The sequence below is a fragment of the Corythoichthys intestinalis genome, chromosome 1 (assembly GCF_030265065.1).
Source record: "Corythoichthys intestinalis isolate RoL2023-P3 chromosome 1, ASM3026506v1, whole genome shotgun sequence".
Taxonomy (NCBI): domain Eukaryota; kingdom Metazoa; phylum Chordata; class Actinopteri; order Syngnathiformes; family Syngnathidae; genus Corythoichthys; species Corythoichthys intestinalis.
In genome coordinates this window covers 32,594,756-32,611,147 of record NC_080395.1, presented here as the reverse complement: position 1 = coordinate 32,611,147, position 16,392 = coordinate 32,594,756, and the positions used below count along the sequence as shown (strand labels likewise).

The window sequence follows — 16,392 nt, the reverse complement described above, 5'->3', positions numbered from 1 at the left end:
CACATTTGAACCAATCAGAGCCAACTATCTCTGCTGATCACATGTCAGTATGACAGCCAATTGAACAGATAAATGAGTTCAGGCGTTTTGCTTTGCCATGTGTATTCGCACATTGACATGACTTATCATCCATCGTCAGACTCCGATAACTGCAGCAGCTGGGGAAACCTCCATGCCGTCCGTGGAATAAGATAGATAATAAATATTGGTAGAAATGGATTACGCTACACAAGCACTTTATTATGCTTGTTGTTAACACTTGTGTATGTAAATCTGATATTGGTAGATTGTTTTCTTCTTGGAGATGAAATGCATTTGTGGCAGCTTAGCAATTTTTTTTTTTTTTTACATAGCGTTTTGACAGTTGCCGTCATATTTTCGGAATCAAAGCACCGTGTACCGGAACTGCATTCCGGCCCTGAATCTTATACCGGAACTGCGTTCTGGCCCTGAATCTTATACCGGAACTGCGTTCCTGACCGTTCTGGCCCACTTTCACCCCTGCATTTACTCCATTACACTTACTTGAGTAATTTGTTAATTTTTTTTTTATTTCTAACCCCGGTAATACACCAGGCACGTCTATGGCGCATCAGCGATGCCGAAGCGTAAACGCACCACTGACGCTCGCCCCCAATTTCGATGGGACGTTTTTTACAAGCAGAGCGTCTGTGGAGTGGCTCGATCGGTTCACGCGAGGACTGCAAGATCGCGTGAGAGTAGCGGGTATTTAAAGATAATAATACAACAACTATTTGCCTTTCAGACCTTGCATATTGGTCGGCTTTCCTTCTGAAAGAAAGCTTTTCCTTTGCTAAAAAGAAAAGCAATCCCAAATACAAAGATTTCAACATGTACTGTGTATTACAAAAGTGAGTACCGTAATTTCTGAACTATAAGCTGCAGCTGTGCTCAATGTAGAATGGGATCTTTACACCAAAAGATATTAACCGGTAACACTTTATTTGACAGCGGCATCATAAGTCTGTCATAAAACCAAATGAACCGCTGGCTCCAAAGCTTCATTAATGTCGTACCGCACGCATGCTATTTTTAGACCGTGACGTCGCATCGTAAAGCGGAAGTAAAGCTGAAGTGGGACATTATAGACCCGCCCTCGCATAGAAACAACGTAATTTGTGCTACTTTTCGTCGGTAATCTTTCAAAAACGAACATGTCGATCACGCATTGCTTTTTTGGAACTTGTAGAAACGACTCTAGACATTACGACACATGAAGGATGTTTTCTTCATACGTTTCCGGAAACCAAGAACTCGGGAGGAAAAAATGTGAAGACCGAATCAACTTGCGCGGACTTTAACACCAGCTCGGTGAATCCATTCACATTTCATATGCAGTAAACATTTTGTTGGGTTGGAATGGTCTTTCAGAGGACAAAGAGGTAAGCCAACTTGATATTTTTTACTTATTTTTTTAGTGTAACGTTGTGCCGTACTGCTTCTGTCTGACAATGAATGACCTGAAAAGAATTACAATGGTATCTGACTGCCACTGTTACCTTTTCTGCTGAAAAAAAAAACAACTTTAGTAAGGTGGAAGTGTAACTAAATTAGAGAATTAAGATTTGTTATCAATGAAAAAATTAAAAGTGTTCGTTGGCTGTCACTGAGTAGCATTTGCGATCGCTACACAAAGCTAACTAAATTACCCCCAAGAACGGTCAGAGCCGTAGGACAACCAGAGGATATATAAGAAAGACAGGGCTGATGGTAAAGGATAACTTGTTGAAACAGGAGAATGTCATTGTCAGTCGCGTCGATAAAAAAGCTAAGGCTATGCTTAGGTCGGGTCGTTTTTTTTGTTTTTTTCAGCCTTCGACACTCAAGCCATCTCTTTAACTGAACATTTTTATGTTCTTCCACATCTTTGCCAGTGAATTTGGCACCAGGCACATCATTTTCGGAGAGAATTGGTAGGTTTAGCTCTGTAAACATCTCCTTCGTTCACGATTTCCATTCATTTCCTATTAGGGACAAACGGTGGTATGTCCCCCCTTAGCAACAGTAGCTAACGTCATGAATATTAATGAGCTGAAGTGACATGTTGCTTGCGGTCTGCCATTCAGGAAGCATCATTTTGCCATCACTGACCACTTGGGGGAGATAGTCAACCTGTGACGCCACCTGCTGTCAACATTGTTGTCGTCCAACATGCCTCCTTGCATGCATTGCAGCTCTGCATATGTAAATATCAAAATTCATGTTCTGTGCTAAATATTTCTTCAGTTACTGTTCCAGTTGTTTCATTAATTGCTAGTTAGCTACTTTATTTGACAGTGGCGCTATAAGACTTTCATAAAACTATCATTATTATGACATGACACTGCCATGAGAATTAATGAATGGTTATGACAGATGTCAAATTATTTCACTTTGAAATGATGTAAAAGATCCAGGATTGACATAAATGGAGTTGGTGATATAATTTGCTGGATGACACTTAATGACATCTGTCATAAGCATTCATTAATGCTCATGTTAGTGTCATGTCCTAATTATGGCGGTCTTATGGCAGTCTTATGACGCCGCTGTCAAATAAAGTTCTATCTATTAACCCAAACAAATAAATCAACGAATAAGCCGCACTGGACTATAAGCCGCAGGATTCAAAGTGAGAGAAAAAAGTAGCGACTTATAGTCCAAAAATTAGGGTACACCCCTCACACTTCTGCAGATATTTATGTATGTCTTTTCATGGGACAACACTGACAAAATGACACTTTGACACAATGAAAAGTAGTCTGTGTGCAGCTTATATAATAGAGTTCATTTATTTCCCCCTCAAAATAACTCAAAATAGAGTCATTACTATCTAAACCCCTGGCAACAAAAGTGAGTACATCCCTATGAAAAAACGTACATCCTTAAATGTCCAAATCGAGTACTGCTTGTCATTTTCCCTCCAAAATGTCATGTGACTCATTACAGGAGTGTTGTCAGCATTGCTGCAGAGATTGAAGAGGTGGGGGGTCAGCCTGTTTGTGCTCAGACCATACGCCACACTCAAAATCAAATTGGTGTGCATGGCTGTCACCCCAGGAGGAAGCCTCTTCTGAAGACGGAACACAAGAAAGCCCGCCCATCTCATCAGACCATAGAACATGGTCACTCACTTTTGTTGCCAGGGGTTTAGATATTAATGGCTGTATTTCGAGTTATTTTGAAGGGAAAATAAATTAACTCTGTTATATAAGCTGTACACAGACTACTTTTCATTGTGTCAAAGTGTCATTTTGTCACTGTTGTCCCATGAAAAGATATACTTAAATATCTGCAGAAATGCGAGGGGTGTACTCACTTTTGTGATACACTGTATTTTACAAATGAAATGCGTCAATGAATCCCGATTCTACCCAGTAGTACTGACACAGGAGGGTCGCGTCTTACATCAAATAATAAACTCTGCCGTTCTTTTCGAGTGCGACGCGTTGAACCGTTTCTAGAACTGTTTCTAGGACGCGTTTAAAACGCAGCCGCACTGCAGCTGGTGTGCACTGGCTGATTGACTTTAACGGCTGCATTTCACTGCGTTGACGCGGCGCCAGCGTTGTCGCACCGTAGACATGCCTGGTGTATTACTGGGGTCAGAGTAGTTTTACTACGCAATACTTTTTACTTTTACTTGGATAGATTTGTGAAGAAGAAACAATACTCTTACTCCGCTACTTTGGGCTTCACTAGAGTCATTATATTTTCCCCCTTTATTCTACATATTGACTTTATTCTTGCCAGGGATGTCGACAGTGGCTGTCTTAGTTTCACCAATGAGATGTGTAAAATTAACAAGATAACATCATAACTTTATACCAATCAGAGGTAAGAATGCTTTTTTTCTCCACTGTTTTACTCCATGTTTCATAGTGTTGTTCTGGTCTGAATTCAGTGACTTTTCTGTCATCTTTTCAGGCTAATGTGTAATAGATTATAGTACAGTATACTAATAATAGTACATATGGATGAAGTTTTGCTGATAGAAAAATGCATCATTGTTAAAAAAAAAAAAAAAAATACTTTGTAAGCAGTTACTAACAATGTTACTCATGACTTGAGTATTCTTTTCAACAAATACTTATTTACTTGTACTTGAGTAAATTTTTGGATGACTACTTTTACTTTTACTTGAGTAATATTATTTAGCTGTAACGCTACTCTTACTTGAGTAAAATTTTTGGCTACTCTACCCACCTCTAATCAGGTATAATATTAAGTCAACATTTTACGACATTTTTGTCTTGGCTTTTTGTAACATTTTTATGATCTTGTAACGGTTTAATAACGATTAGAAAACTCTGTTCTATATTACTGATAAAAGCTGGGCAATTACAAAAATATAATGTGCATCTCCTCAGCCAATGATTGCTTGGCAGTTGTTTAGCATTCCAATGAACAGTTGTGACATTGTTATTTTCATTAAATTAAGCCCTAATGCTGCCAGGAAAAAGTTTTATAGTCATTTTATGAATGTCATCTGTAATAAAAAGGAAGGATGAATCACATAATATAAAGTCACAATTCAGAAAAGGAAGGAATAGTCGTTAAAAAAACATACCTGTGTATTAAAATGAGTTGTAAATTGTGTTACTGGCTGAGAGACGTACCACAATTTTTTGACTTGACGTTCTTGGGTGTCGACGGTGACTTGGGAGGAGACATCTCCGCTTCAGTCTCGTCACTCTGACATGGTTCTTCGTCACATTCCTCTCTGACTGACAGCTCTGGATCAATGACCAAAGGATTAGTTGTTAAATTAATATATGCCATTCATCCGTTTTTAAAAAAAAAAATATGTTTGACACCCAGTCCCTTTAGATGCAAAAGCCCTGATAACAACAACTACTACTACTAAAAATGAACTGGTTTTATGAGGCGCATTCTTCACAAAGAAACTATTTACAACTTAAATTATTGACAGGATTTCTCTTCACAGCTTCACCTCCAGTGAATAAGGATAATTCAGCTTCAAAAGAATAAATGACTGTCTTCACTTTCTGCTCTAAGTCAAGGTCCAAATTTTCAATATATCACATTTTTTATCCTTCAGTAAATAGTGCTTTTAAAAAAATACATGTTTGTATGGACAAAAAAAAAAATAAAAATATATATATATATATATATATATATATATATATATATATATATATATTTTTTTTCTTCTTTCAAATCAGCTAAAATAAGGTCCACAGGTGCAAGTAGATGAAAAACCTACTTGCATTTAGTCAAATTTTAGGTGCAAAATGGCCCCATTTTGGAGTAGTCTTCATACGTTGTTTTGAAAATAGAAGCCGAAAAAAATTTCGTCAACTATTCCTGGGGTGGTTGGGGGTTGAAAACTCATCTTTGTCATAGGCCACATCAGAGGTATGGTTAGCTTTAGGCTTTAAAGTTTAGTGGAGCATTAGGGCTGCCATGACTAATTGAAACTAAAACTATTTTGGTGGTTGATTCATTTTTTAGACATACAGTTCACCTAAAAATATTGGAAATCCTCTTTTTTTTTTTGAGCCTCTTATTTCAAAATATTTCTCATATATGTAGTATATTTTTTTTTTTTAAATGAAAAGTATCCAATATGTTTTTAACCGAAAAAAAAAAAAACAATAAAAAATATTCCCTTTCCATTTACTTTTCTAATATATATTTTTTTTAATATAAAGGAAAATTCAGAGAATAGTTTTAGTTTTTACTTTAAAAATGTATTAACATTTTCATTAAAAAGGGGAAAACTTTAAAAATGTTTTTTGTTTTAAATTTTAAAAAAGAAAAAAGGAAATACTCTCTGAAATGTTTTTTTTTTTTTTTTCTAAGGGGGGAAAAAAAACCAATGTTCCGATTTTTCAGTCCTTTATCCTTCATTGAGGATGACAAACTATATAAATTTCATTGTCACAAAAAAAAAAAAAAAAAATGTCAAAAAGGCACTGCATATGATTTACTTTCGCGGGCCACACAAAATGATGTGGCGGGTTGGATCGGGCCCGTGGGCCTTCAGTTTAACACCTATCCGCTAGTGGGTAACACCATACACGGAGATTAAGGAGGTGCCGGGGGGACGGGGGTATGCCTCAGTGGCCGAAAATGTCATTGCATTAAGACTTTGCCAGTAAAATCTTGTCTGTAAATGTTGTAAAGCAATAAAACCAACAACAAAAATGAATGAAATGAACACAAAAAAATAATGGGTCAAAATTATTTTGCGAACACATTATACGACTAGCACAGAAGAGACGGCCATTTGCTTTGCTTAACCAAAACCCCCCGAGGACAGATTCTGGCTGGAATATTCAGTCAAAAAGGATGCGACATGTACTTTTCCACTAGATAAGACAGAAAAACGTGCACGCTCACACACACAGCTGGGATGCCAGTATGTACGAGCATGGGCTAAACTACTAACCAAACATACAGTGCCTTGCAAAAGTATTCGGCCCCCTTGAACCTTGCAACCTTTCGCCACATTTCAGGCTTCAAACATAAAGATATAGAATTTTTATTTTTTGTCAAGAATCAACAACAAGTGGGACACAATCCTGAAGTGGAACAAAATTTATTGGATAATTTAAACTTTTTTAACAAATAAAAAACTGAAAAGTGGGGCGTGCAATATTATTCGGCCCCCTTGCGTTAATATTTTGTAGCGCCACCTTTTGCTCCAATTACAGCTGCAAGTCGCTTGGGGTATGTTTCTATCAGTTTTGCACATCGAGAGACTGACATTCTTGCCCATTCTTCCTTGCAAAACAGCTCGAATTCAGTGAGGTTGGATGGAGAGTGTTTGTGAACAGCAGTCTTCAGCTCTTTCCACAGATTCTCCATTGGATTCAGGTCTGGACTTTGACTTGGCCATTCTAACACCTGGATATGTTTATTTTTGAACCATTCCATTGTAGATTTGGCTTTATGTTTTGGATCATTGTCCTTTTGGAAGATAAATCTCCGTCCCAGTCTCAGGTCTTGTGCAGATACCAACAGGTTTTCTTCCAGAATGTTCCTGTATTTGGCTGCATCCATCTTCCCGTCAATTTTAACCATCTTTCCTGTCCCTGCTGAAGAAAAGCAGGCCCAAACCATGATGCTGCCACCACCATGTTTGACAGTGGGGATGGTGTGTTCAGGGTGATGAGCTGTGTTGCTTTTACGCCAAACATATCGTTTTGCATTGTGGCCAAAAAGTTCAATTTTGGGTTCATCTGACCAGAGCACCTTCTTCCACATGTTTGGTGTGTCTCCCAGGTGGCTTGTGGCAAACTTTAAACGAGACTTTTTATGGATATCTTTGAGAAATGGCTTTCTTCTTGCCACTCTTCCATAAAGGCCAGATTTGTGCAGTGTACGACTGATTGTTGTCCTATGGACAGACTCTCCCACCTCAGCTGTAGATCTCTGCAGTTCATCCAGAGTGATCATGGGCCTCTTGGCTGCATCTCTGATCAGTTTTCTCCTTGTTTGAGAAGAAAATTTGGAAGGACGGCCGGGTCTTGGTAGATTTGCAGTGGTCTGATGCTCCTTCCATTTCAATATGATGGCTTGCACAGTGCTCCTTGAGATGTTTAAAGCTTGGGAAATCTTTTTGTATCCAAATCCGGCTTTAAACTTCTCCACAACAGTATCTCGCACCTGCCTGGTGTGTTCCTTGGTTTTCATAATGCTCTCTGCACTTTAAACAGAATCCTGAGACTATCACAGAGCAGGTGCATTTACACGGAGACTTGATTACACACCGGTGGATTCTATTTATCATCATCGGTCATTTAGGACAACATTGGATCATTCAGAGATCCTCACTGAACTTCTGGAGTGAGTTTGCTGCACTGAAAGTAAAGGGGCCGAATAATATTGCACGCCCCACTTTTCAGTTTTTTATTTGTTAAAAAAGTTTAAATTATCCAATAAATGTTGTTCCACTTCACGATTGTGTCCCACTTGTTGTTGATTCTTGACAAAAAAATTAAATTTCATATCTTTATGTTTGAAGCCTGAAATGTGGCGAAAGGTTGCAAGATTCAAGGGGGCCGAATACTTTTGCAAGGCACTGTATATCTTGTAACTTAATTCTATTGCTGACACTACATTTCCGGGTCATCAACATGTTTTTACTCCTCCGCCACAAAAGGCAAACTCTGCCTATGGGTAACATGAAAATAATGAAAAATCCTAAGCTCTTTGCTCTATTACCCTAATAAAGAAAAAATACTTCAAATATAGTACAAAAGTAATGTGATTTGTTGGACAGTTCTTACCATGTTTCAAAAGAAAGTTGATGAATATTGTCATGACCACTTGCAGTATATAATTGCAAGACAACACTAGCAATCTGACCTTGCTTGTTAAGCATAGGCTCATCAGCCTTGCTTTCAACTTTGGTTTCTCCCTCATCTGGAATCTTGCTAGCCATGGTGCTGGACACAAACAGCTTGTTGATGTCCAGGGTGGTCTTCCCAAAGGGGGACATGGCAGTGTGCATGCTCGCATAACCATTAGGGGAGCAGCTGAGCGCGGCCAGGTCCAGAGCTTTGCCCCCTGTGATGATGGGAATGTTGAGTGAGAGCTTGCGGCGACGGTTGGGTGACGACGTCTTGCTGATGGCGAGCGGCGGAGGCGACGAGAATTTGCGGCTGGCGCGTGGCGACGTGGGCGGCTCGCCGTAAAGAAGTTTGTTGTTCTGGCTGCTGGCAAAGAAGAGCTCGAGGGCACTGCAAGGAGAGAAATCTTATTTAAATATCTATGGTTTTATTCGTTATGCGTAGACTTACTTAAAGGTTTGAGTTTCTCATGTTTTTTTTTTTAATGATTTGAGCGAGGACCTACCAGAAAATCTGTTAACCCCTAACATGCTCAATAGGTTTGAAGTCGAGTTCTTCTAAACCAAACCCAATGTAAAATGTAAACATGCCTTTAACTCTTTATACGGCACTCATTTCACTCATTGGCTGCCTTTCACGGGTGCTAGACGTTCAATCAGTTTGACTGCGAATGAATGGCAACGATCTCTTTCACCTCTCCCCTAAACCATAAAATACAATTTCTGGAGAAATTGTGTGGTCATGCTCTGCTCTGCTTGTTGGTAAACTTCCTCATGTAACTTCCTGTTGGTTTCGGGGCATTTGCGGGTCACTTTCTGTTGATTTTGGGGCATTCAAATCTAAAATAGTTAAAAAAAAATTGCTGGATACAATATATAATTATATTGTATTATATGATATATATATATATTATTATTATAATTATAAATAAATGTATGCCCGTTTGTGTGTGGTTTGTGTATGCAGAGCAGTGTTGTTTTCGTCAACGATGACGATAACGACAAATATTTTGTCAACGAACAATTTTTGACTAGCTAAAAACGTGTCTTCAGTGACTAAAACATAAGGAGATAGATGCCAGTTGTCATACGACGAGACGAGAACGAGACGAAAATTTGCTATGGTTTCTGTCGTAAGTTCACGATGTTTGATATTTTCTTATCGTATGTGTAGTTAGCACACATTTTAGCAGTGTTTGGTTGTGTCACTCATGTGATGTGCTGTGCCTCCCCCCTGACCCTCCGACTCACACACAGGCTGAAGCATGCGCCTGTTCCAGGCTCCTTTTGTGAAACACATAGAATAGAATAGAATAGAATAGAATAGAATAGAATAGAATAGAATAGAATAGAATAGAATTGAATAGAATTTAATAGAATTGAATAGAATAGGTCTTTATTGTCAATGTCAACAACAGAACATTATGAACAACCAAATTGGACATGGCACTCTAGTATAAACATATGTGTCAGGTGCTGCTTGGTAAGTTTTCCTTTCTTTTCTTGGCTATGTCATATTGCTTTAGCCTTTAAAGGGAACATCGGACTTAAAAACTTGTAGGCTGTAATAAGGCAAATTTGTTCTCTTTTACTGAAATATGTTATTAGAAACACATAAAATATTCCCTTTGATTAAAAATCTATAACATTTAGTACCTGTTTTGACCTACGGAGGGTGCCATGTTTTATACGCGCAATGGACACTCAGGGTGATGACGTAGTTTGTCTCTGTCACTAGACGAACACTACCGGGTTACTGCAATTCCTTCTACGTGGCGAGATGTCCAACACATGCGCACATCGGTTAGAAGCGGCAAGTATTATTATATTACTATTATTATAGTACTATTTGTGTTTCTATTGAGTCTTTTATTACCTTTTCATTGCCTCAAAATACATTTTGCATGTGTTTCCCTCCCATACTTTTAAGCTTTGTGTTTTCTTGTGTTAGCTTTAAAGCAGATTGTTGATCTGTTGACCACATTAGTCACGTAGCGTATTTAAACCACCCTTATTTGATATTACTTCGTTTAAGTATTTTCGGAAAGCATCTTTAGTATGTTCTGTCTGTATGCATCTAAACAAAACAAGCTGAAAGCGCACAGTAGTACCTTGGGTATCAAATTTGCCTCTTGTAGACGTTTCGGCGGTGTAGCACATTTTGGCAGAAAACTAGTTTTGTCACACTCTCGTCTCGTCTCATCCTGTCTTTCCTGTTCATTTTGGTTTTGCTGTTTGTTTTGTGAAATATCGACAGGGCTGTCATGCTCATTTATGTTCCTCTCGGGTTCAAATTAAAAGGGTTGAACAGATGACATGTTTATGTCGCTAGAGTCTTACTCTGGAAGCCCAGCAGCGTAACCATGTGACGTCACCGCCGTGCAACGTCAACAACAATGGTGACCTACTAGTTAAACTAATTTTACTAAGTTATATAAAAACAAAAACATCAAGAGGGGTTTTCATATCAAATTATTTTACCTGATAATAACATTTATCTTGTAAGAACTACAAGTCTTTATATTTGTGGATCCCTTAAAAGGTCTGTGCTGATTGATCATCCATTAATCATCTAGCTATTGATGTCCTTGTAGACTCTACAATTATGCGCTCGTCTGTTAATGTTCATTCGAAATTGTTGGAAACCTTTCATTTATTAATTCATGGACTAAAACTTTTGAAGTTTATATACGAAAACATTTTGAGAATTGTTGAATAAAACTAGACTAAAATTGTCTAAGTTTTGTTGGCTAAAACTAGACGAAGAACACATTTTGAAATAACTAAAATACGACTAAGACTACTACAGTGGGGCAAATAAGTATTTAGTCAACCACTAATTGTGCAAGTTCTCCCACTTGAAAATATTAGAGAGGCCTGTAATTGTCAACATGGGTAAACCTCAACCATGAGAGACAGAATGTGGAAAAAAAAAAAAAAAACAGAAAATCACATTGTTTGATTTTTAAATAATTTATTTGCAAATCATGGTGAAAAATAAGTATTTGGTCAATACCAAAAGTTCATCTTAATACTTTGTTATGTACCCTTTGTTGGCAATAACGGAGGCCAAACGTTTTCTGTAACTCTTCACAAGTTTTTCACACACTGTTGCTGGTATTTTGGCCCATTCCTCCATGCAGATCTCCTCTAGAGCAGTGATGTTTTGGGGCTGTCATTGGGCAACATGGACTTTCAACTCCCTCCACAGATTTTCTATGGGGTTGAGATCTGGAGACTGGCTAGGCCACTCCAGGACCTTGAAATGCTTCTTACGAAGCCACTCCTTTGTTGCCCTGGCTGTGTGTTTGGGATCATTGTCATGATGAAAAACCCAGCCACGTCTCCTCTTCAATGCCCTAGCTGATGGAAGGAGATTTTCACTCAAAATCTCTCAATACATGGCCCCATTCATTCTGTCCTTTACACAGATGAGTCGTCCTGGTCCCTTTGTGGAAAAAGAGCCCTAAAGCATGATGTTTCCACCCCCATGCTTCACAGTGGGTATGGTGTTCTTCGGGGGCAATTCAGTATTCTTTCTCCTACAAACACAAGAACCTGTGTTTCTACCAAAAAGTTCTATTTTGGTTTCATCTGACCATAACACATTCTCCCAGTCTTCTTCCGGATCATCCAAATCAATCAATCAATCAATCAAATTTATTTATATAGCCCTTTACAAAAACCCGAAAGGCCCTCAAAGTGCTTTACAACAAAACATGGCTCAAGATAAATAAAAGGCAGGAAAATATTATACAATGACATTTAAAAAATAAAGTAAAACAAAGAGCGCATCACAATAAAAGTCCAGCAAGTAAAACAATAAAACCGATAAAATCGAAAAACATTAAAAAAAAGTCCTTAAGCTAATAAAACCAGGCTATCCTAATCTTTGTAAAAGGCGAGTCTAAAAAGGTGCGTTTTTAGCCGAGACTTAAAAAGACCTACATCCGTGGTGGTGCGGATTTCGGAGGGAAGGCTGTTCCACAGCCTGGGGGCAGCAACCGCAAAGGATCGGTCTCCCCACTGTTTAAGTTTTGACCTCGGAACATCTAAAAAAAGCTGGCCGGTTGAGCGAAGAGTTCTGCCAGAGTTACGAAAAGTTAAAATTTCCGATAGATATGATGGAGCCTGGCCATAAATAGAATTAAAAACAAACAGTAAAAGTTTGAAATCAATTCTAAAATGGACTGGAAGCCAGTGGAGTGATGATAGCACGGGGGTAATATGCTCACGTCTAGGTGTACCTGTTAAAAATCGAGCAGCAGCATTTTGAACAAGTTGCAGCCGAGAAATCGAGGACTTGGGTAGGCCAACATAAAGTGCATTGCAGTAGTCCAGCCTTGAACTTATAAAAGCGTGAATTGCTTTTTCAAGGTCGTGGCGACTAAGAAAAGGCTTCACTTTGGCTAAGAGACGGAGCTGGAAAAAACTTGCTCTTACAACAGAACTAATCTGCTTTTCAAAGTTAAGCCTGCTATCGAATATCACTCCGAGATTTTTAACGTGCGTCTTAAAAATGTCAGCCGGAGCACCAGAGTTGGGCTCAAGGGCTTTCATCATGGAAGGTGTGCCAAAAGTAATAAATTCAGTTTTGCTCTCGTTAAGGTGTAAAAAGTTTTGTGCAAGCCACTGCTTCACATCAGATATGCACTCCATCAATTTAGCAAGAGCAGTTTTTTTGTTAGGTCTCAGGGGCAGATAAAGCTGCAGGTCATCAGCATAAAAATGAAAAGTGATATTATGTTTTTTTATAATTGATCCTAAAGGTAGGAGATAAAGCGCAAAAAGAACAGGCCCTAAAATAGAGCCTTGCGGTACCCCGCAAGACAGAGAAGATTGTGAGGAGGAAAATTCCCCAATCATTACCGAGAATGTTCTATGTTGTAAATACGATTTAAACCATTTTAAAGCGTTACCACGGATACCTATGAAACGTTCTAAACGAGATACAAGGACTGAATGGTCAACTGTATCGAATGCTGCTGTGAGGTCCAGTAAAACAAGGATAGCCGGGTTTCCATTATCCACAGAAAGAGCAATGTCGTTATGAACTTTTAACAATGCTGACTCAGTGCTGTGTCTGGACCTAAAACCTGATTGGAACTTGTCAAGGGTGGAATTCGTCTCTAAGAAGGTTTGCAATTGAATAAAAACAACTTTTTCTAAAACTTTGGAAAGGAAAGACAAGTGAGAGACAGGTCTAAAATTGGACAGCACAGAGGAGTCGAGATGGGGTTTTTTAAGAAGGGGTCTGACTACAGCCTGTTTGAAGGCAGCTGGGACAGAACCGGAACTGAGAGAGGTGTTTATGAGGGACAGCAGACTTGATCCAAGGCAACTAAAGACTTCCTTTAGAAGGCTAGCTGGTATTACGTCTAATGGACAGTTAGTGGGTTTCATGCCACTAACTATTTCGGTGAGAGTTGACAATGAAATATGCTCAAATTGCTCAAAGGCATTGAGCAGTTCTGAAGGACGTACGTTATCGGATGAGAAACCAGAGTTGCAGACATTTTGCCTAACTGAAGAGACCTTGTTTTGAAAGAAGTTGAGAAACTCTTCACATTTGGCAACTGACACATCAGTTAAAACAGTGGGTTGTGGGTTTAAAACAGAATCAATAGTGTTAAAAAGGAGTCTTGGATGACTGGAGCTGTTATTTATAATGGTAGATAAATAACTAGACTTGGCCTGTTTTATGGCCTCCTGGTAGGCAGCTAAGGTGTCCCTCAGCAATCCCAGAGAAACATGGAGTTTGTCCTTTTTCCACTGGCGTTCAGCACGCCTGCATTTTTGCCTGAGCAGGCGGGTATTGTCGTTAAACCATGGAGCGGCTTTGGGTTTGGAGCTTTTTTGCCGTAGAGGGGCAATGGAGTCTAAGACAGCAGTGCAAGTGGAATGGAAAATGGAGAGAAGACTGTCGGAGCAAAGAGGAGAAGGCAGCGCGGCGCCAGGATGCTGCTGTAAGTCTCCAAAAGCAGCCACAAACTCTCCTGATGTGGATGGAGTAATGCGTCGTCGGTAGCAGGCTGGAGATATTGGCTTTCCGGCAGAAAAAAGGGCAGAAAAGTCGAAAATGATGGGAAGGTGGTCCGAGATAGCAGTATCCACAATTTCTGTGATGGAGACTGAAAGCCCAAGTGAAATCACCAAATCCAGGGTGTGACCTTGCTCATGAGTTGGGGCACTCACAGACTGGGTGAGGCCAAATGAGTCCAGAAGTCCTTTAAACTCATTTGCCAGCTGATTAGCAGAGCAGCAGACATGGATATTAAAATCCCCGCAAATTAAAACCCTGCCAAAATTTGGAATAAAATCTGATAAAAACTCAGAAAACTCCGGGATAAAATCCTTGTTAGAACCAGGGGGGCGATATATTGTGGCACAAAGCAATGGGGGAGAAAGCCCGATAGAGAATAACTGCAGTTCAAAACTTGAATAATTATGAGCAGTTATTGGCCTGCATCTAAAATTGTCCTTGAATACAACAGCCAGGCCGCCACCACGGCCAGTCGCTCGCGGGGTGTTGAAAAAACAGCAGCCGGATGGGAGGAGCTCCGAAAAGGCGCTGTATTCACCTGGTTTCAACCAGGTCTCCGTTAGAAAAAGGAAATCCAAATGATGTTCCGAAAAAAAGTCATTCAAGATAAACGTCTTATTCGTAAGGGACCTTGTGTTAATCAGCGCTGAGTGAACCAGGGATCGCTCAGCCGGGGGGGTGGGGCCGCGGAGCGGGCGAAGGTTCCCCGGCACAGAGCCCCGCAGAGAGAGCCTCACCGGCCGACAACGCGGAAGTAGCGTCCCGAAGTCCCGTTGAGTCAGTTGAAGCCACCGATAACGGAACTCCAAGGAATTCCGTAGATCATATCCCTTGAAGACAGTCGGGGGTCTAGCCGGTAGATGATGGCGATCGCAGCGATAGGACGCCAGGTAGGCTTTCAATTTGACAGCAATTCCTCCCCGCTTTCCACGCCTCCGGCGGCGGTAGGTACGTGGCAACCAACAAGGAAGGCGCCGTAAATGTGGTGGTAAAAACGCCAGAAAAGGCGGCGGTGACTTTGAGTGATTATAGCCATTGAACGGCAACTTTTCCAACGTGTCACAGATATTAAAAAGCGTCAGGCGATCGTACACATGAAGCGGTGACACTGTCCGTATGACAAATAGCAAATACAGGGTAAATAACAATAAATCGAGCAGAGTGAGACGGCCAGCCAAACACAGGGGCGCCATCTTGATCTACTCCTCTATCTTTTTAATCTCTAGCGAACCACAGACGGGCCTGGACATGTACTTTCTTTAGCAGGGGGACACGTCTGGCAGTGCAGGATTTGAGTCCCTGGCGGTGCGTTGTGTTACTGATAGTAGCCTTTGTTACTGTGGTCCCAACTCTCTGTAGGTCATTCACTAGGTCCCCCCGTGTGGTTCTGGGATTTTTCTCACCGCTGTTGTTATCATTTTGACGCCACAGGGTGAGATCTTGCATGGAGCCCCAGATCGAGGGAGAATATCAGTGGTCTTGTATGTCTTCCATTTTCAAATAATTGCTCCCACAGTTGATTTCTTTACACCAAGCGTTTTACCTATTGCAGATTCAGTCTTCCCAGCCTGGTGCAGGTCTACAATTTTGTCTCTGGTGTCCTTCGACAGCTCTTTGGTCTTGGCCATAGTGTAGTTTGGAGTGTCACTGACTGAGGTTGTGGACAGGTGTCTGTTAGCCCGATAATGAGTTAAAACAGGTGCCATTAATACAGGCAACAAGTGGAGTCTCGTTAGACCTTGTTAGAAGAAGTTTGACCTCTTTGACAGCCAGAAATATTGCTTGTTTGTAGGTGACCAAATACTTATTTTCCATTCTAATTTGGAAATAAATTCTTTAAAAATCAAACAATGTGATTTTCTGTTTTTTTTTCACATTCTGTCTCTCATGGTTGAGGCTTACCCACGTTGACAATTACAGGCCTCTCTAATCTTTTCAAGTAGGAGAACTTGCACAATTGATGGTTGACTAAATACTTATTTCCCCCACTGTAAGTATTTTTGTCCAAAAGACTAAGAGACAAAACTAA

At 40.0% G+C, this 16,392-nt stretch overlaps 1 protein-coding gene across 5 annotated transcripts in view; it reads right to left on the bottom strand.

Moving 5' to 3' along the window:
• The window catches only part of LOC130916116 (ras-specific guanine nucleotide-releasing factor 1-like), a 103,366-nt gene that overhangs the window by 18,735 nt on the left and 68,239 nt on the right, over positions 1 to 16,392 (bottom strand). For all 5 annotated transcript variants that reach the window (XM_057836579.1, XM_057836569.1, XM_057836561.1 and 2 more), the window contains 2 exons: positions 8,338 to 8,711; positions 4,620 to 4,736 (listed from right to left, as the gene is read on the bottom strand). In XM_057836579.1, the coding sequence (XP_057692562.1) occupies positions 4,620 to 4,736; positions 8,338 to 8,711 (491 nt within the window). The remainder of the gene's footprint in view (positions 1 to 4,619; positions 4,737 to 8,337; positions 8,712 to 16,392) is intronic.